Raw genomic sequence first — 21539 nt, forward strand, 5'->3', positions numbered from 1 at the left:
TCCTCCCCGCTTCAGGGGAGTCCGCTCCACTTTGGTCGGTGGCAACGCCCCTATCATGAGAGCAGAGATCGCCACCCTGCTGGCGAAGGGTGCGATCGAGACCGTCCCTCCGGCCGAGATGAGGACCGGCTTCTACAGCCCGTACTTCATTGTCCCCAAGAAAACCGGTGGGTTACGACCAATCCTGGACCTGCGTGTGCTGAACCGTTCCCTTCACAGGCTGCCGTTCAAGATGCTCACTGCCAAACACATTCTCGGATGTGTGCGGCCCCAGGATTGGTTTGCAGCAATCGACCTGAAGGACGCCTACTTTCATGTCTCCATTCTCCCTCGACACAGACCGTTCCTTCGGTTTGCCTTCGAGGGGCAGGCATACCAGTACGCGGTTCTCCCTTTCGGGCTAGCCCTGTCTCCTCGCGTCTTCACGAAGGTCATCGAGGCAGCCCTTGTTCCCCTTCGGGAACACGGCGTTCGTATCCTGAACTACATCGACGACTGGCTGATCCTAGCTCACTCTCGAGACCAGGTATGCAAACACAGGGACCTAGTGCTCCGGCACCTAGCTCGTCTGGGCCTTCGGGTCAACTGGGAAAAGAGCAAACTTTGCCCCGTGCAGAGGATCTCTTTTCTCGGTATGGACATCGACTCGGTCGCCATGTCCGCGCAGCTTACGAGCGAGCGCGCGCAGTCACTGCTGACTTGCCTGAGACAGTTTGAGGGCAAGAGTACGGTTCCACTGAAACTCTTTCAGAGGCTCCTGGGGCATATGGCATCTGCAGCCGTGGCAACACCGCTCGGATTGCTTCATATGAGACCGCTTCAGCTTTGGCTTCGCGACCGAGTCCCGAGGTGGGCATGGCAACACGGCACCTTCCGAGTAACTGTTACTCCGTCCTGCCGTCAGACCTTCACCCCGTGGTCGGACCTCAGTTTTCTACGGGCCGGAGTGCCCCTGGAACGAGCTTCGCGGCATGTTGTTGTAACGACAGATGCCTCCTCCACGGGCTGGGGTGCCATGTGCAATGGACGTGCTGCCGCGGGCTCCTGGACAAGACCCCGCCGCCTCTGGCACATCAATTGCCTCGAGTTCCTGGCCGTACGTCTTGCTCTGCGCCGCTTCCGGGCCGTGCTCAAGAACCAACACGTACTAGTCCGTTCAGACAATACCGCCACTGTAGCGTACATCAACCATCAAGGTGGTCTACGCTCCCGCCGTATGTCGCAACTCGCCCGCCACCTCCTCATATGGAGTCAGAAGCATCTGAGGTCGCTTCATGCCATTTACATCCCCGGAGCCCTGAACTGTGCAGCCGACGAGCTCTCACGGCTTCAGCCCCTCCCGGGAGATTGGCGACTCCATCCCCAGTCGGTTCAGCTGATTTGGGACCAGTTCGGGGACGCACAGATAGATCTGTTTGCCTCTCACGACTCGACCCATTGCGCCCTGTATTATTCCCTGACCGAGAGCACGCTCGGCACGGATGCACTGGCGCACAGCTGGCCGCGGGGCCGCAAATATGCGTTTCCCCCAGTGAGCCTTCTTGCGCAGACCCTGCGCAAGGTCAGGGAGGACGAGGAGCAGGTCATTCTGGTCGCGCCATACTGGCCCGCCCGGACCTGGTTCTCCGAACTAGTACTCCTCGCGACAGCACCTCCCTGGCCGATTCCCCTGAGGAAGGACCTCCTTTCTCAGGGACGGGGCACCCTATGGCACCCTCGTCCCGATCTTTGGAACCTCCACGTGTGGCTCCTGGACGGGACGAAGCAGGTTTGAGTACCCTTCCACCTACGGTGGCGGCCACCATCACTTCCGCTAGAGCGTCGTCCACGAGACACGTCTACGCGTTGAAGTGGAACCTCTTCGTCAACTGGTGCTCTTCTCTTCAAGAAGACCCCCGGAGATGTTCGATTAGTGTCGTGCTTTCCTTCCTTCAAGATAGGCTGGAGCGAAGGCTGTCTCCCTCCACCCTGAAAGTCTATGTTGCCGCTATTGCCGCACACCATGACCCAGTCGAAGGTAAGTCTGTTGGAAGGCACGACCTGATCATCAGGTTCCTGAGAGGAGCGAGGAGACTGAATCCTCCTCGTCCTCCTCTCGTTCCCTCTTGGGACCTCTCAGTGGTTCTAACTGCCCTGCGGAGTGCTCCCTTTGAGCCTTTGCAATCAGTGGAGCTTAAGTTCCTGTCTATGAAGACAGCGCTCCTGGTTGCATTGGCCTCCATCAAGAGGGTGGGGGACTTGCATGCATTCTCGGTTGACGAAGCGTGCCTGGAATTTGGGCCGGCTTACTCTCACGTGATCCTGAGACCCCGGCCTGGATATGTGCCCAAGGTTCCTACCACTCCCTTCCGGGACCAGGTGGTGAACCTGCAAGCGCTGCCCCCGGAGGAGGCAGACCCAGCCTTGGCACTGCTCTGTCCAGTTCGCGCCCTCCGCGCCTATGTAGACAGGACGCAGTGTTTCAGGACCTCAGACCAGCTCTTTGTCTGTTATGGTGGGAAGCTGAAGGGAAAGGCTCTCTCCAAGCAAAGGTTGTCTCACTGGATAGTGGACGCCATTGCCTTGGCATACCAGCAGCAAGGTCGACCGTGCCCCCTTGGTGTGACCGCCCACTCCACCCGGAGTGTGGCATCCTCTTGGGCTCTAGCGCATGGCGCCTCGCTAACAGACATCTGCAGAGCTGCAGGCTGGGCGACACCTAACACATTCGCCAGATTCTACAATCTCCGAGTGGAGCCAGTGTCCTCTCATGTACTCGCTTCAACCAGCTAGTACTGGACCCGCTCAGGTGTCTTCGCTTGCTCGCCATTCCACTCCACGGACTGGATACGTGCGATATTCTCCTCAGGTGAGCTTCCCCGAAAAGCCCTGAGTTCCTCCAGCACTCCTGACGTTGGCGCCAGTGTCTATTGCCTGTGCGTCGGCTAGGTGCCTCCCGTGTGCATGGTCCCTCCCCTGAGCGACCCCCACATGTGTATTTCCACTGTAAGCCTCTTGAGCATGTGTCTTTCCCTTGGCAAGCCACCTTGCCTCCCCTGGGGTTGAAATATTCCACCTGCGGTTGGACACCCCAGTGTTCTCCATATGTCTCCTTCGGGTCATATGTGTATTCTCTAAGTCCCCCCCCTCTGGGTTGGCAGTAATTGCATATTTCCCCTAAACTTTGGGATATGCTCCCCAGTGTACCTTGGTATTCCTGTGCTAAATAGGAGTCCTTCGTCCGTGCCAGTCTCACGACAGGGATCTCAGATTTACGCAGGGCACTGGAAGACAGCTGAGAGGGTGGCGTGATTAGACTGGTAACCCCATTCGTCGTCATCCGACGTAACTCGGAGTGACAACGAAAGGGAACGTCTCGGTTACGTATGTAACCCTCGTTCCCTGAGTAGGGAACGGAGACGTTACGTCTGCCTGCCACTTTCCGCTGTACCGCGGGGATCTCCTGAGCTCAGTCTTGTCTCCTCAGCGAAGAAACATATCTGCCTGTTGCTGGCGTCCTCCTTTTATACCCACGAGGTGGGGCGGAGTTACGTCATGCAAATTCCGCAGACCCATGGCATTTCTTTGCCATTGGCTCGTTTTGTAATACTCGAAGTTGATAGGCTTTCTAAGCGAAACCCCATTCGTCGTCATCCGACGTAACGTCTCCGTTCCCTACTCAGGGAACGAGGGTTACATACGTAACCGAGACGTTTTCGAATAATGAATTATTTGTTTTGGTCCATAATTGATTTCATATTCTAAAAATCAAATGAATAGCAGTCAAGAATCATTCAATATTTAACATTAAATTAGTTACAAGTGTGAAATAATGGAGTCTATCTATCTATCTATCTATCTATCTATCAATTGATCTATCTTTCTATCTATCTATCTATCAATCTATCTATAATACAGGAGAATTTATGAAAATCATGTCATAAATAAGTTTCCTTTAAGGACGCGCAGGGGATCCTTTCACTGGGAATCATCCCCAGCAATGAATGATATTTCAAAATTTGAAAATATTTGACAAGCCGTATGCATTTAGTCATTGTGCAAGTTGTAGACAATTGTACATACTCTTTTACTCACATGTGCCAAAGCACATGCAATTTGCTTAAATCAATAAGAAATTCAAATCTGATGTGAACAAGAAACTAATTGTTCAGAGATCTGAACTTATTGTTTACAGAGAAAAAAAAGTGTCAATTGAGAATGGAGTCAAAGCGATTGATAAAAACTGTACAAGACAAAGGACCTGATCACACTCATTTCATGATTGTGAGACACCAGTGCACCTTGAAAAAGGCCTGTTTAAACTCATCAGAAGATCTGACAAATGCCAAACCAGTTCATATCTGCACGTACTGTGAAAAGAACAGATATTAATCATTTAGTCATGGTCAAATAGTCATTGCTTGTTGCAAACGAGTACTCAGGAATGGTGTTTGACCATTGTAAGAGGATGTTTTTCACAATGAATCATCTGTTCTGCTGTGCTGAAAGCTCTTTTATCCCTCACATACACATACAGGGTTGTAGTGTTTCCCAACAGTAAACACTAGCGCTCCCGTGAGACGCTGGTAACGACGACAGACGTCTTATCCGAAAGCCTTTCGTTTATGTATGACAGTCGTCCAGCGCTGGTCCTGAATGCCACACTGCTGAAGTCCCTCTCTGCCTTACTGACCTGCTTTCACCCGGGTCCTCGTGTTCATAATTCCCAGCAACCACAGCTGCATGACTAAAATAGATGTTTTAAACTTGGGATCTGGGTCAGTCCGGTACACTTTACCATGAGCTGCTAGTCAGCATAACAAATATTAGTAGTAGAGGTGACTCCAATACTGTAAAACGTGTAATAATACTGATATCTGTGCTGAAAAATATTGATATGATTTTTTGTTATATTGTCCAACTGTCACTGATGTGTGGCTGTAGTAAAGCGCACAACTTTACAGAGTCTAAACAAAGTCTTTAATATGATTATTTGTGTATCCGATTGGAATCTGAACTAAATTATTGACTGTCCACAATGTGTATCACAACGGTTCAGTTCAGATTTGTGTGTCCCGTGGCGCTCTTTCGTTTTCCGGAATATATGCATTGGTTTCTATGGCAATTGTGTTGCTTTGGTGGGTATACGCCAAAAACAAGTAACAACAACAACAACCACAACATGAAGGGGTTTGCAATTAAGCCTTCGCTAAGCCACACCCGAAAACCGCCACTGGCCAATCGTGTCTTAGCAACCGTAACTAGGCGTGCAAGGTCTGGCAAGCTTTCGAGCGAGGGAAACATGCCGAAGCGTTGTGCGTATGGATTGTGCAAATCTGATACCCGGTATCATAAAAGTTTGGACGGGGGAGTGGAATTTTTTTCCTTCCCGAAAATCTAAAAGCCGAGGGGAGAAATGATGGATAAGCAGTGTGTGTGATCCCATTCACAACTACATGTCCACAGGATTAACAAAAACACATATTGCTTGGAAATAATGACGGTTCTTTGTTCATAATGCATATATTTTAATGTAAAATAAGACGATTAAAGATAGACGGAGGCTCAATGACATACTTTAAAATATATTTCAGCATTTTGTTAATCGACGGCCAACTACCCCTGACTGAGTAACTTTAACCCAATCCGATCGCGACTCTCCCGGTGTTAGTGTTATTCCACAAGATTTATGGATAAGCTGTTTGATTTATAATTATTAGATTATTTTCACTCACCCTGCTGTGCACGAACATAGCTGTTCCTCAATTTGTGTTTTTCCCATTTGAATGGTCAGCGTATGAGGCGCTGCTTTCGCTGGGGCTATAGGCTTTAGCTTCAATTTTTATGAAATTATTCTCTAATCGGTTGCATATTATGTCGTGGATATATCCCTCGAATGCACACTGCAGTTCCTTTTGTCTTGCTCTCTCAGATATTTCACATGTTCGCCAAAAATTACTAATTATCTCATTGGGAATGTCTGACACCGGTGCATACACACTGTAATAGACGTGCCAGGTGTGAAAGCTTGTCAGGCGTAGCAACAGTAACTAGGGAGGGCGGGGCTTAGCCAAGGGTCAATTCAGATGTTGTCTTATTTACAACATGACTATGTGTGTACCCGCCGCGTCTTCTGTGCTGACTTAAACAGAGATTCACATTCATTCACATGCGGTGACAATGGCATATGCACAAAGTTCAATATAATGCTTTTTCAAGAAATCACAGAAAGATAAGCGAGAAGGAGAAAAAGAGTCTACTTCACATTTCCACAATGAGTAAAGTGGCACCTGATGCTTCCCATTTCCAGGACACGCGTATTTCATCACTGGACTGTAGTGAGACCTTCCATGACACAAATCGACACAATGCCAAATGATTCTGCCTCATTATAACAGCAGAAACAACTTAAAATACTCTGTCATTTATGGTCATACAGATTAGAGTAAGACATCATTGGAAACTGTAAAGGGTCTGTTTTTATTTGTGTGATCTCAATAAAACAAATCATTGATGCTTCTTTCTGCCGTCCTGGTTTCCCTTCGTGAAGTTAGTGGAGCACATCAAAAAAATGAATGGAAACTCATTAGCATCTGGGCTTATAGCAAGCTCTTGTGTGCTATCTGAACTCGTTTGGGTTGGTCATAGATCATCTCTTCTTCTTCTGCTCTTTTTCCTGTTGTGGCGGTTAGCAAACAGCGTTGCATTACCGCGTGCGCCCCCTTCTGGACTGGAGTGTATCACCTGTGACTGACTGTATTCATCATATGACTGTATGAATCGAAACGTGACGTCTGTACCGAGACGAATTCATGTACTATTACACCCCTAATACATAATAATCCTCTCTGAACACTTCAGTCAAGTCATATAGAACTTTATACAGAGTGAACTATAATAATTATCATATCAAATTATCCAACATGTTGTTACTAGTTTTTTCTTTATGGTGAATTATCTTGCTACCTTATTGACAGTAATTAAAATGACAGTAATAAAAACAAATCTGACTATGAAGTCATTTATCTGATTGCAGATGTGTCTTAAATTGAAAATCACCTGACATGCCGTTACTTGCCACCCTGGATAAGTTTGTTGCCTATGAGTGCCTAAAATAAAGTCTAAATGGATACAAAACATTTTGCAGAAACTTGAAAAGGTAGTTGAACCTCATATGGAAAATTAAAAAAAAAATAAAACAGGTTTGACTGAGTAATATTATACCTGTTAGTCAAAATGAGCTAGATGACTTCTTTTTATAGAAGAAATGGTATATTCTGCATATCATGGGATATTCTGGCATGCCAGCATGTGCTTCACAGTTAACAAACATCATATGATCTAACATTTATTATGGGACTCTTTTTTGAAATCAAAGTTGTCCTGTAAATGCCCTGAAGACTTTGGCACACCTGAAGGATTAATGAAGCGTTTCCAGGTCCCTCCCAAACAGAACTAAAGCACATGTTAACACCTTCCTTTTCAGAGTTCACTGTTCGTACATTTATAATTGTTTGTTTGCTTCTATAATTCAGATCACAACATATTGTTCTGTTTCTTCAACCAACAGTCACCACAGTAATGTGCACTGATACACAACCCCAATGCCATAAAAACAAGAAAAACACACGTACCTTAAAGAGGTGCTGATTGATCCATTTTGTGAAAGTCTTTTTCTGGACTCTGTCTCTTTCATCTGAAAAACAAGAGGGATTGATGTTAGAACTGCTTTCAGAATAAATTTAGGATTGACATCATATCCAGTTGTCTATTACACCTGATACTGGCTCAACCAATGGCACGAATAATTTAATTGTATTACAGTAAATATGATTGATTTTAAAAGCAATATAACAAATGCTAGGCTAGCATGATACTAGTTTGTGTTTATGTTTTATTTAGACTCTTATTTTAAAACAATTTTGTTCCCATTACCACTTCCTGTGTTTATATCCTGCACGCCAAAAAATATATATTTAAACATTAACTAAATGTAAACTTTAATTTTGGTTTTGGTGTTTTTGTGCAAAATTGATTTCAGTGCATCACTACATAAAATGTATTTATTTCAAAAAGAAAACCATACTTGAACTAGAAGTGGGAAGACCTGTTAATGTATTAATCTGAAAATATAATGTATAAAATATAAAATATACATATAATGTCTTATATGAAAACGCCATTAGATTAAAATAGTATGTACCAATTCTGCTTAGTTTTACAAAAGCTACAACCTGGAAAAAATACTAATGATAAGTTATGAAAAACATACTAATGTTAGCTGGCATGTGAGTAGGTTTGCCAACTGTCCCGTATTAGCCCGGGATGTCCCGTATATTGGGCCTAATTTATTTGTCCCGTTTATTGACTGCTATGCTGATCTAACCATGCGCTTATTTCACGCAGCCGCCATTTTGAAATCGAAAGTGAGGCTCCGGTGGGAAGAACCCCGGAAGTAAAGATAAACAACCTGAAGCTGCTGCCGCGATTTACACTATTGGATGTTAATATCCAATATAGGATATGTATATAGTTCGTTCCTGCTTCTTTTTTTTACTTTCTGAATTATATATAAAATAAATATTTTATTTATAAATTAATTTCACTGTATATAGTCTAAAGTATGAAAGACATGTATGTACAGTTTTAGAATAACTCATTTCTACATTAAACACAACAATACACCATCGCATTCGTGATCTCCTATGATTAAAGGCGACACTTCCGGTTTTCTTCCCACCGCTCCGATCTTGCTTACGATTTCAAAATAACGGCTGCGTGAAATAAGCGTATTGCTGATACAACAGCAACACGACACTTGAGAATGATCACGACACCGGTCATCATCCAATCACAGCCCACGCTCAGCGCTCACGCACATCAGACCATACCAATAACAAACTCTACATTGAGAATAAATTATTCTTTTGGGACAAATCATTGTTTTCCTTTCCTTTCCTTTCCCTTTCACTGTCCGGCCGGGTTTTTAATTCGGCAAATCAGTTTTAGCGAATTCAAACAACGTGATTATTGTTCATGAGTCCAAAACATAAAATCTTCCTGAGCGATTAATATGCTGATGTGATTTACTGCTCAAGAAACACTTCTGATTATCATTAATGTTTAAAAATAAAGTCAGGATTGTTTAATGAAGGTTCAAAGGAGATTTATCTGAAATAAAAAAGCTTTTGCAACATTATAAATGTCTTACTGTCACTTTTTATAATTTTTTGTGTCCTTGTTGAATAAAAGTAGGCTATTACTTTCTTTCATTTCTTTAAAAGGTAGTGTATAATGTTACAAAAGCTTTCTATTTCAGTTAAATGCTATTATTTTTAACTATGGTTTGTGTGTAACGTGACTTTTTTTTTTTGTGTGACCTAAAAATTCGTTTTAGAATTTAATTGCACATAAATAGGTTACGCAAAACAAATGTGTTTATGTCTGAGAACCTTTTAAACACAAACAAAACTGAAATGACATATACTGTGTGATACAGTACAAATATTTTGAGTGTCCCTTATGTTCCTGTAAAGAACCACGATCGTCCCGTATTTTTCTTTTCTGAAGTCGGCAACCCTGCATGTGAGGTTTCTGTCATGTTGTAATGTCATGTTTCTAATCTAGAATTCTGGACAGGATGTGAAAGCTAATTACAGAAGAAGACTGAATCCCGGGCACCTCTTCCATTACACAGCTCTCCCAACCACAGTATTTTGTTTCCTGTGTCCACGGCAACAGACAGAGCCGCATCACAGACAGCTTAGCTGTGAGAGGACTCGTCTTTTAAAGGGGAACTCGGCAACTCTAGCTATTTCTTCACTGATTTTCACTTTTGTTGTCGCACGTTTTCTCAACGAGCTCCACTACAGCTGTGGGTTGTATATTTCACAACAAGTAAAAAAAATATTTTTTTTCGTTAAAAAAACTGACTCCTCCCCCTTTCTATCGCTGCTCATGTGCATTTGTTATTATCAGAGCCGGCCAACTTTATCGTGTGGAGTGTGTCTACCGAGGTGGGTAATACACCACACACACACACACATTGAGGGCGGTGTGTGTGTTTATGTCGAATTGCCGTAAAGCAGTTCGTGTTTCTCGCTTGTTCTCACTTCACACGAGACTTCCTATTTCCAATTTAGTTAGAAACGGACGTTAGTCCTCATGTTGCAAGGTTGGTTTTCCGCATGGGAACGTTGGGGGAGCGGGGAAAGTCACCATTCTCACCAGAACAGGTTATTAAACCATCCAAATGATTTCTAAACGGTTTTATTAAGTTAGAACAGTTGCCAAGTTCCCCTTTAATAAACCAGCAGTACAATGGAAATACTTCAAAACCCCATCAGTGATAAAAAAAAAAAATCTTCATTTAAAAAGTGATGCAAACTTAAAAAGTGCTTAACATCATGCAGTTGCTCGGAATCAAACATAATCATCATCATCACCATCATCATCATCATTACTTGACCAGTCGTTAAGTGTTGCACGTTAATATTTGAAAAGGCCCTGTTCTCTGACAGAGACCGTGAAGAAAACCGGACTATTTCACCATCTGTCAATTAAAACAGAGATGACCTACAGCTAACACTAAAACTGCATGTTTCAGGGGAAAACTGTGGTGTTTGCCTGTGAAAACTTGTGTTGCTATGCATTCACTATTTACTGGGTGGTTTCTGAACATGATACTCTGCTCTCTGGATATGCTTCTCTCCTACTAATGTAAGTGTACGGGATTGTCTGAATTCTGTCATTCATCAGGAGGAAAGTCTGATGGTTTAGAAAAAGTAACGGCACAGCTCGCCTCAACATGCAGCATGATTTGAGATATTACAAAGATTAGCACAATGATCATGCAAAAAAACATTTGAAAATGGTGTGCGATGCGACGCATGTCATGTTTATTTCACAGCTATGGATATTTTTCCATTTAACATCCATTTAAAAAGGACCAGAACGCCTAACAAGCTGAATGTGATGATGTGACACAATAACAGCAATCAGAACATAATTGATGTGCAAAAAGGGTGCAAATATACAGTGTGCTGTGATATTTTAGTGTTCGTTTTACTATTATAGTGTTAACTAAAATTTTGAATTTGCTTTTATTTTGCATTTACTATTTTCATTAAAATTGTAGTAATTTTTTTAGGGATTTTGTCATTTTATTCGTTTTTGTTTTTAGATTATTTTATTTATATTTACTTCTAATTATAATTTTCTAAGTTTAATTTTTTCATTTAATATCTACATTTTATTTTATTCAAGTTTTATGTAAATTAGTTAAATAAACTTTTAATAGTTTTAGTTTTAGTAAACAACAACACTACTTTGTCATCTGATAAATAAAAAAATATAAATATGAATAATATTTAAAATCATTTAAAATGCTACACGTGAATTTAGGCGTGACAACATCATTATGTACAGTATGAAAAATGTACCATTATTTGTGTTTTGCTAAATATTACATTTAACAGTGTCGCTAAACTAGAGATACATGATTCTAGATAAATTGAGAATCACAATTTTCTTTTTGTTTCGTACAGAGATCATGATTCTCCCAGGATTTTGAACAGACAACTAAACAAAATAACATGTAATTGACTAAAGGTTCTGACAAAATGTTAATTGCTGCAGTCCCTTTAAAACATTTAATTCATCTAAATTAATATTTTTTTCAAAACGGTTAAGAGTGAATGACTCAATGACTCTGACTCACTCATAAAGACTTCACTTGTTTAACCCTCTGGGGACTAAGCTCTTTTTGGTCCGTTTTCTCTATTTTTACATTTGGGCTTATAAACTATATGTAATGGAGATGGAACACTATGTGTTTGGTATCTATGGATTCAGAAGACCCTAAGCTAACATGAGCACACATGTAATATGTTTATAAAGGAATATGAGTCAAAATGTACCTACCATAAACTAGAGAATTTCAAAAACGGAAATATGATTTTTGGCATTTATTTTTCTGTAAATCACACATCACACAACAATAGTGAACAGTTTTTGAACAAAAAATATATTTGTCAAAGCCTTTGCTTGACAGACATGTGTAATTGTTAAATAAAATATGTAAAGAACAATGAAAATTTTAACTTTATTTACAAATAGTCCCAGGTGTTTTTCTGCTAGAATCTTCTAAGCAATGCTTTCTCCTCGTCAATCTCCAGTAATTGTTCCAGAGCTTGTTCCACCGTAAATCGTTTACTGCTTGCCATCATAAACGTGCTAAAACAATAAATAATGCTATAATTGTATGTGTATATATATATATATATATATATATTATAATTGCTCTGTCTCTCTCTCATATCTCTGTGCGCTCTCGCTCCGTAAAGCCTTGTTTATACTCGACGCGTCCGTTCGCTTTCTGTCGTCTCTGCCACTCAACACTGTTTGTGTAATAGTATATAGTGCAAAAAAGACCGCACCACTCTATCATTAATAGTTTTTAAGATAATTACACATTTTTAAAAGTATGTCATTTTGGGCGGTACCGCCCAATCCGTCCCCAGAGGGTTAATTACTGTATAAATCAGCGTTTCTGAAGAATCTCTTGAATGAATGATTCAATGACAAAAAGTTTTTAATAGCCGTTTCATACCTATAATGTACATGACAACTGCTCTCTCTGGATCAGATTTCGTCAAAGGTTTAACAGACACAAGCAAATCGTTGTCATTTAGGAACAAGGTCGAGTAATTGTTTAAATCGAGAGCCATCTTTTAACGGTTAATCTTGCAGCTCTGCATTAAATATTTTTTTGGCAATCAAAATGTAATCATCAAGGAAAAGAGCAAGCGCAATCAAGCATACAATATCAGCCGATATATATCCAACATCAATCAATCCCACTGAATTAAAGTAGTCTCTAAAATCCGCCAATTAACCAATAACTCGACATACATGACGCAGCCATACTTAAGGACACATCGTTTGGGGTTTGTTGTAATCTTTAATCCCAATTATGAGCAACAGCCACACCTCTAATTACCAGAAAGCAAAGCATGAATCTGTTCGTGTCACACCAGTCAACTCAGCCAGACAGCAGCAGCGAAACATGCCAAATCTCCTTCAGCACTGACAGAGATCCGGCAAGAAATCAAGCTAAAACCAGGAGGAATCCACTGACCCATGCAGCACATGAGCTTCACCAGCAGAGCGTCCCTCCTCATCGTCCCCGGCTCTGGCGTTTCCAGCAGAACGCTGTGCATGTCTACACAGACGAGAGTGTGTGTGAGTCGGGACTCGTCTCCCCGCAGATACTCCCTTGCTTTCCCTCAGGTTTCCTTCACAACCGTCTAGAACGAGTCCCGTCAGGTTTTCCAGCACAGGCTCTGCTTCATGGTGAATGTTTACGTAAGGACGGCTCATGCGGTGAGTTTTACTAAAGCTGCGCCTCTGAGGACATGATGATTGTGCTGAGCAACAGATTCACGGACAGCAATGAACGAGCCTGTGTTCCTTTAAGGAAATGATGAGCGATTAAATTCCTTTACACAGTGTTTAACCCTGTTTTGTACACACAGACTTCAGTTGTGTATGGGAATGACAATCAAATTGTATTTCAATGCCAGTGTGCATTTGCATTAAAGGGTTTCTGTCCTCATTTACAAACCTGTATGACTTTCTTTCGTCTGAATTCAATTCAATTTAATTCTCATTTTTTTGTTTAGCGCTTTATACATTACACAACGTTTCAAAGCAGCTTTAAAAAATGTTTGAGTCCAATATTACAATTTAGAGTGATCTGTTATCAGATGTCACTGTCTAAGTTATGTATTTCAGAAATGTACGTATACAAATCACACATAAAAGAAAATATTTTGAAGGCAGTTTCTACTGGTTCTGTCCATTAAAGGAAAGTCAATGGGGTCCAAAACAACACTGGAATACACTGACTTTCATTGTATGGACAAAAACAACACAGAGACATTTTTCAAAACATCTTTCTGTCGGTTCTCTACTGTCCTTTTCAACGAAGGCATAAAGACCAGACTAAGAAATGCTGGACAATAATAGGTTTCCAGTCTTTCGTCAAAAATATTGAACATAAAACGCTGTTGGTCTCTTTTTTTCTTGGTTATAGCCATGAAACCATTGCAATAGTTATCATCACTATGTCAACCATCGCCATTTTGGGTTCTGCTCCTGCACAAAAAACAATAATGAAGGACATTTACTTCTGCTTGCGATTCCTAAACTTTGCCGTTTGTATTTAGTCATATTGCTTATGAATTCAAAAGGTGTCAATGTTTACTGGACAATTTTAAAATATACTAATATACTAAATATAATAACCAGTTATTTGGGACTTTTTACAAGTTTTATTTCTGCAAACATGACTTTTGACTCTTTCTTAACACATATTTGTATTATTTTTGAGATATCTGAAAGCCACTTCATGAATGAACAACAACATAGACAAAACTATAGTACACATAGACAAAGCTACAGTTTGAAATATTCAGGGTTGCATTTTAAGAAAGAATCTGAGGCAGTTTACAGTATGCAGTATTTCATTGCAATTAGGGGTGTCCATGGTTAACCGATTAACCGTTAAAAATTGCGTAACCGAGTGAAACACGGTTTGCTCGGTTAAGTGGCGTCAATGGCGTGCATTGAATTTAGGTGTAATACATTTTTGCACCGCCAGAGCGCTCCCAGACATTTGAATTGTCCACAAGAAGTTCACTTTTCATAATTTTAAGGCCGTAAATAGGCTTTCATTTCTCAAATAGTGTAATGTCTTAATTTTAGTTTGAATAGGTCTTAAATTAAGGAAAGACGAGGTGTATTCACCTTGCTGAGGGGGATGTGATCAAAGCCTGGAGTGGAGCGAAAGCACGTTCCTCTCTCCACTCTAAGCATTCTGTAATCACTTCGCTAACAGTCCACTCCTGGTTTTCAATTCCCGCTCACAGAAAAAAACTAACATGTAAAAAGACCGCTTACAAGTAAACATTTTTTTAATAGTTGGTTGGGATGAGTAGCCTAACTGAGTAGCCTATTTAATTGGAATATCAAATAGGTTGTGCGATTATTTAAAAAAAATCTCCATCTCCATGTTTTCGGTGCTGACGCGTTCATGTAATGTAGCCTGGGTTGCGCTGCCAATAACCTAAAAGCTGAACAGGCAAAAGTAATGATTATGAATATGTCCAATATAGCAAGGAGACATTTTAATTGTTTGCAGGCTCACTCAGCTGGAAAGATGAAGTTGACAATGCTGATTCGCGATCTTCGCAGTGAACGCGCCAGAGAGAAATGCACTTTTCATACAGATTACATAAGCAGAGAGCAGTCTGTTTTCTTTCGTTTTGAATTGTTGTGTTTAAAAGTAGACATTTCAATATAGATTTATTTCTCAGGTCTGTGAGACAAGTAGGCTACCTTATAGCCTACGCTGAGTTTCGGAATTCGTTTATGAGATGAGCTCCAGTTCACGCGCCGGCGGCTCCGTATTATCTAATGTCTGCTATATTTACTTCTTATTTCCAGGTAATTGGTTGATGAAACATTGATTAAAATTAAGATACAATACAAAACGAAATTCACTTTAAAGAAAGGCTTTGTGCATTCTGTTTGAGGTCTCTGTGAAAGTTTTAGTGCCGCTTCCAGAACTGCCACGTCCCATTGTTTGTTCCATATACATGAAAACACGAAAAATAAAATAAAATGAATATTTTATGTCCTGGGGAGAACTGACCCTTCTTCATTCGGCAGTAGTACTTTTGGTTTGTGCAGTGTAATTCACAGAATTAGGTAGCCTAAAACAATATTTACACATTTAAAGATGTTTTGTGCAGTTATTAAAGGTGTTAAAAATGAACTACCCCTTTCTCGTGTGTCTCTATCTCGGGGTTGCGGCGCGTAGACTATGGTTAACCGAGTATTAACCGCTAAGGGCCTCGGTTAACGGTTAATGAAAAACTTGAAAACGTGCAGCCCTAATTGCAATCAGTCAATGTGAGCTGTAACTTAATTAGTGCTGCGGAAAATCAAGGTCATCCATTATTACACCTCATGAATGCATTTAAAGTCATCAGCCTACAGGATATGATCTCATCTATGAGGATATGTCTAGATGTAATGCTCTTTAAAACATGGAAGCACTACAGATGAATGATCATCAGAACAATTGTGTGTCCATAAAGTTAACATGAAATGACACTCACAATCCATTTAACCTCCATGATGTGACATTTAGAGACTATTGTAGGGGACTATCCCTCTCCAGAAACAATTGATGTGCTGCATTATTTATTTTTTTTACTTTCAATTTGAATATAATTTCTCATTACTGGCGACACCACTAGTAAAAATAATGACTGTTTCCAAACAGGTTTGTCAAGCAATACCCCGTCTCTCTGCAGGATTTTACTCATTAAAAAGTTGAACATAAAATTAACATGAATTTACAAGAAAAAAAAAGAAATTTTGTTTAATGTCATGAGGTCCGGCATGTTCAGATCACATGACCAGCCGAATACTTGCTTCATCAGAGTTATCAGACGATTACGCTTGCAGAATACATAAATAATGGCTGAAGGAGAATCAAGCATTAGTAACTGGTTATAATAATCAATGATGAGGAAGTTATTTTAACAAAAGAAATCCTCAACTTTACACAAGAAACATTACACTTACAGAATATTCTTATTGTGGCCTAAAATTATTCAAATGCATGTTCATGGGTCTTGCATTTAAATAAAAGTAGTCTTGAGGCCGAAGCTTTCTTGAAGAATGAGGTAGTGATGGAACAGATAGGTGAACGGCGCCCCCTTCAGGACGCCACAAATATGTGTTTTCTCGCTCTCCAATCACAGCATTCTTCCACATACTGGACCAATGAGTCAACTCTCCATAAAACTGAGATAAACTTACTGTGAATACTTCAGGAGATGATAATAGCTAAGATAAATAGGAGTTCAAGGTCACTTACACTCATAAATAGCTCATTTTACAGCGCGGCGCTTCATTAGTGCCATGCCTCTTTACAGATTATTTTATATTTCTCAACTCAAAGTCTGTGCGAAAGTAAACAAGCCCGTGCCTGATGACATGTATTAATCAGAGAGTGACTGAAACTGTTTTATTGCAATACCACAGATCACTTATAAACACATTACGGTTCATAAATCACAGAGGCGAATGAGGCGTCTCCTGGTGTGTGTGTATGTGTGTATGTGTACATGAGTGCACAGTAATTGTTGCTGAATAGCTGAATTGAATTGTTTGAAGGTTTCTTTTGTATTTTTTAAAATACGAATCGGTAAAATGTCTTCCAAAAGCATTTGGTGCCGCTAGTGTTGCAGAAATGACAGGATTCACTGATAAAGAGATGATCACAAATATGTGATAGTGTGTGTTTGAAATGCCTGACACGCATCACACATCAAATCAGATGCTTATCGCATGATATCTGGCCAGAACAAAAACCTTGGGTATTCAAGTTACAATATCCAGTAAATCTACAGCATCAGGACGCAGCATGTGTGCCTTGAAGAGTGAAGTGATGAAGTAATCCTAGAAAAACATCAAATTCACTTGACCAACATTTGACCTTTTCTTTCAAAGGAAAAGTATAAGTTGTAAAGCATGTTGATATGATAACAGTAGCACAGAAAACAGACAAATCACAGTACAACAGGACAAACCCTCAGACACAACCTTACACCATCAACACTTACAAAAAGAAAAACAGCTTAAGCAATTAGTCCACTATCAAGCTAAATCTAAATTCTATATTTTGCATAAAAAAAGATAAACATCACTTTTATAGCAATCAAGCACTTTTATAGCGTTTAGACATTTCGTATTTTTCCGATAATGCAAAAATATCTATAAATTATTTAAAAAAAATAAGATCACAAAGCAAAAAAATGTCATTTTAGATTTTTTCAAAGTAAATTCAAAGTAAATTTGAATATAAAGTCTATATAGGTTTAACCCAGGGATGTTTATTTTTCAGATTCATGCATAAAATATTTGTGCACAGCAGTTTTGTTTTAATATCGAGATAACTATTATAGTTTTTATTTAGTTTTTTTTATGTATAGATTTTCCGGTTTCATTTTACTGTAATTGTAGTTAAAGTAATAATTTTGTTGTATGTTGTTGACATTGTTATGAGTTTTTTTGTAAATATGTCCATATAGTTTTTTATATATTTTTATTTAAGTTTTAGTTTTAGTTATTTTAGTCCATCAAGTTAAACTAAATGAAAGTAAGAAATATTGCCTTGGCAAGTAGCTGAGATAAGTTTTGAACATTTTATTTTATTTCAGTTAACATTCATTTTAATGCATGTGACGAAAATGTTTTTTATGGTTTTACCTGTTTTAGTTAACTAACTATATATCCGTTTTCAGTTGTTTTAGCTTATCTGCCATTAACCTATACATGTGTGTGAGCGTGTGTGTGTGTCTTTGTGAGCGTGTGTGAGCGTGTGTGTGTGAGCGTGTTTGTGTGTGCGTGCGTGAGCGTGCGTGCGTGTGTGTGTTTGTGTTAAATACCCTGAAAACAAACCCCTAAAATTTTTAGCATATCACTCTGTTTCATGTTCTTGTTTGTCTCAGCTTCTTTGTGTTTAATATGTAACCTGAAGGTTTCCGCCTCATTAAGCACAATGTTCTTTCCTCGGTCAGCGTGCGAAGGACTTTGCATGCAGTTAAGCAGTGCCAACAACAAAACACAGATCTCCTGTCATCACCAGCACCTGAGCCAGTTATTGTGCCAATCTTCATCTGGGCTCATTCGGGCATCGTGAAACATCTGGAAATCTCATGATCAAAGCTCACATAATATACAGGTTTGTGCATATTTAGTGTCATTACAGATGTTTAGGAGGGGTGTGGATTATAAAAAAATCACGATATGGGTAATGCAATTGTCAAATTGCAAAAGTTGCAATTGAAGCAAATAAATAAATGCACTGTGTGTTTCAGAGTAAAATAGAGAGAAATATTATCATTTCACAGCCATAATGATATACAATTAGTTTTGGCCAAATTGTGCAGTCCTACAAACAAGCACAGCAAATCTTTGCTCGTGTGTGTGTGTGTGTGTGTGTGTGTGTGTGTGTGTGTGTGTGTGTGTGTGTGTGTGTGTGTGTGTGTGTGTGTGTGTGTGTGTGTGTGTGTGTGTGTGTGTGTGCGTGCGTGAGTGCGAGTGTGTGTGTGTGTGTGTGTGTGTGTGTGTGTGTGTGTGTGTGTGTGTGTGTGTGTGTGTGTGCGCATGCATGTGAGTGTGTGAGTGTAAATTGCATTTTATCTTGCAATTCTTTCAGAAAAACTGCAATTCGATTTTTCCCCCAAATCGTGACTAATAATACCCATGACCTCTACACTCTCGACATGCAACAGCCTGTCGCTGGACATTTACCAAGTGTTTTGCACTCACAGCTTATTCAGAGCAACTTGCACAACACACATCCAGGATTCAGGGACCCACAACACACATCAGGATCTCAGGATCTCAGCGTTCACTTGCTGTTCTCACCCAGGTCCAGTAAACATCCACCCAGAACTGACAACCTTTGAGAACCAGTAAAAGTTCCCACACCAAACCCAAACCTGTTTCCGTTAACCCGTAATTACTGGCTGATGTGTTACACCTTTGCGAGGATTAGAGTCAAAATCTGCTGACGGGCAATTAAACGTAACAAAACAAGTAATCTTTTATTTGAAAAGGTTTTTAGTTGTAATATTAGAACAAATGCCAGCCAAAATTTTTGATGGAAATGATTTTTGGGTAGTTATAAAATGCTTTATGCATAGTTTATTATACATATTTTATAGAAGTTTATTTTGTGGCTTAAATAATTTGCATGTTACTCAGAGACTGTTAGCTAGTCAAAAATGTTACATTCAGCTCTCGCAAATTCGTTGACTCGAAAATCAAGTTTATTTTTTACCAGGAACGAAGTCGGCCCACAAAATGAATAGTTGAAATAAAGTTGTTATTTTGGGGGGGTTTTGCGCACAAAAAGTATTCCCGTCGCTTGATAAACTTAAGATTGAGCCACTGTAGTCACTTGGACTATTTTAACGATGTATTTAATAACTTTTCGGGGCCGGCAAGTTTCAATCCCTTAGAAGCCTATGGAGGAGTGATCCAGCTCTCAGATTTAATCAAAAATATCTTAATTCTTGTTCCGAAGATGAACGAAGGTCTTACGGGGTTGAACAACATGAGGAAGAGTAAATACTGACAGAATTTTCATTTTTGGGTGAACTATCCCTTTAAGTCTTTACAAACGTTAGAATTAAACACACAAGGCCATGCAAGATAACCAGCAATTGACGTTCTCCTCATTCCACAGCAGTGAGAAAACCAGAAGTCAAGGTCAGCATGTGAAACACATTCATGAGACATAAACGCCTTCATATTGGCCAAACAAACAGCCTAAAGGACTGAAACTACTGTGCTACACAATCTCTGCCACTTCTACAGGATATCACATCCCATATCCTTCACGGCTCAAGCAACACCATGATGCATTTCACTGCCATGTTCATTTTAAATAAACCAGGTGATGTTCTCATTGGTTTTCTCGACGTTATGAGCAAAAGTTCTTCCGGTGATGTTAATAGAAGTTATCTGGTCTTTAATAATGTTCTCACAATGTTAGCAAAAAAACATTATTTATACATTGTCCGTGGAACGTTTATTTGTGAAACTAACATTTTTAAATGTTACTTGTTTCAGAACGATCCGAGAACATTCAAAGTAACATTCCCATAACGTTATTCCCATAAAAGTCAATAATTGTATCCTTTAAAACTCATCTTTGATCACAAAAATTACACAAAAATCCTTGAAAAAAAATTCTTCATGTCTATGCAAATGAGCCCCGCCTCCACTCACTCACTCACTCAGAGATCCACTCGTTCACGATCACACGTTGATCTGATTGGTTACAAGGTAGTTTGTGATGTCAGAAACACCAGCGATTTCAAAGCGTGTTTTTGAGACTGTCTTTGGTTACTCAGCAATGATGTCGACTTATAAATTTACACATGGTTTGTCTTAAAGCATATTAAAAACACCACATGGACACATAAACAACATTAAAAGCTTGGTTTTCACCACAGGGGGACTTTAAACCAAACCCTAACCGTAACTCTATAGTAAGTACATGTAGTTAATTCACATTACTTAACAGTAAATTATAATAATATAATTTAATTATTTAATTATAAAAAAATTATAATAAAATTTAACAGTACTTATTTGAGTAAGTACAATGTAACTGTCACCTTAAAATAAAGTGTGAACAAAACATTTTTAAAACATTTTTGATTGTTTAGAGAACATTCAGAAATAATATTTTCTTAACTGTTAGTAAAACTTTCTCAATTTTCAACATATTTTTGGTAGCTGGGTTACTCCATTGTTTATATTGGGAGAAATCTAGTTTTGTCACATCGCAACCCACAACCTACTTCACAGTAGATTTTCTGTAACTGTATTTAAAAAAAATATAACTAATTAATCAATTAACACTTTAACCCAATATATAGTTACGGTATATTTTTGCACTTATTGCA

The 21539-nt window shown here is 39.9% G+C and overlaps 1 protein-coding gene across 1 annotated transcript in view; it reads right to left on the reverse strand.

The window, feature by feature from the left end:
* Positions 1-21539, reverse strand: part of dst (dystonin) — a 241730-nt gene that overhangs the window by 184047 nt on the left and 36144 nt on the right. The window contains exon 3 of the mRNA XM_077230331.1: positions 7614-7675. Coding sequence (XP_077086446.1) covers positions 7614-7675 — 62 coding nt within the window. The remainder of the gene's footprint in view (positions 1-7613; positions 7676-21539) is intronic.

Source organism: Siphateles boraxobius, unplaced genomic scaffold (assembly GCF_051911475.1).
Source record: "Siphateles boraxobius isolate OS27281-9 unplaced genomic scaffold, OSU_SipBor_1 142, whole genome shotgun sequence".
NCBI classification, from domain to species: domain Eukaryota; kingdom Metazoa; phylum Chordata; class Actinopteri; order Cypriniformes; family Leuciscidae; genus Siphateles; species Siphateles boraxobius.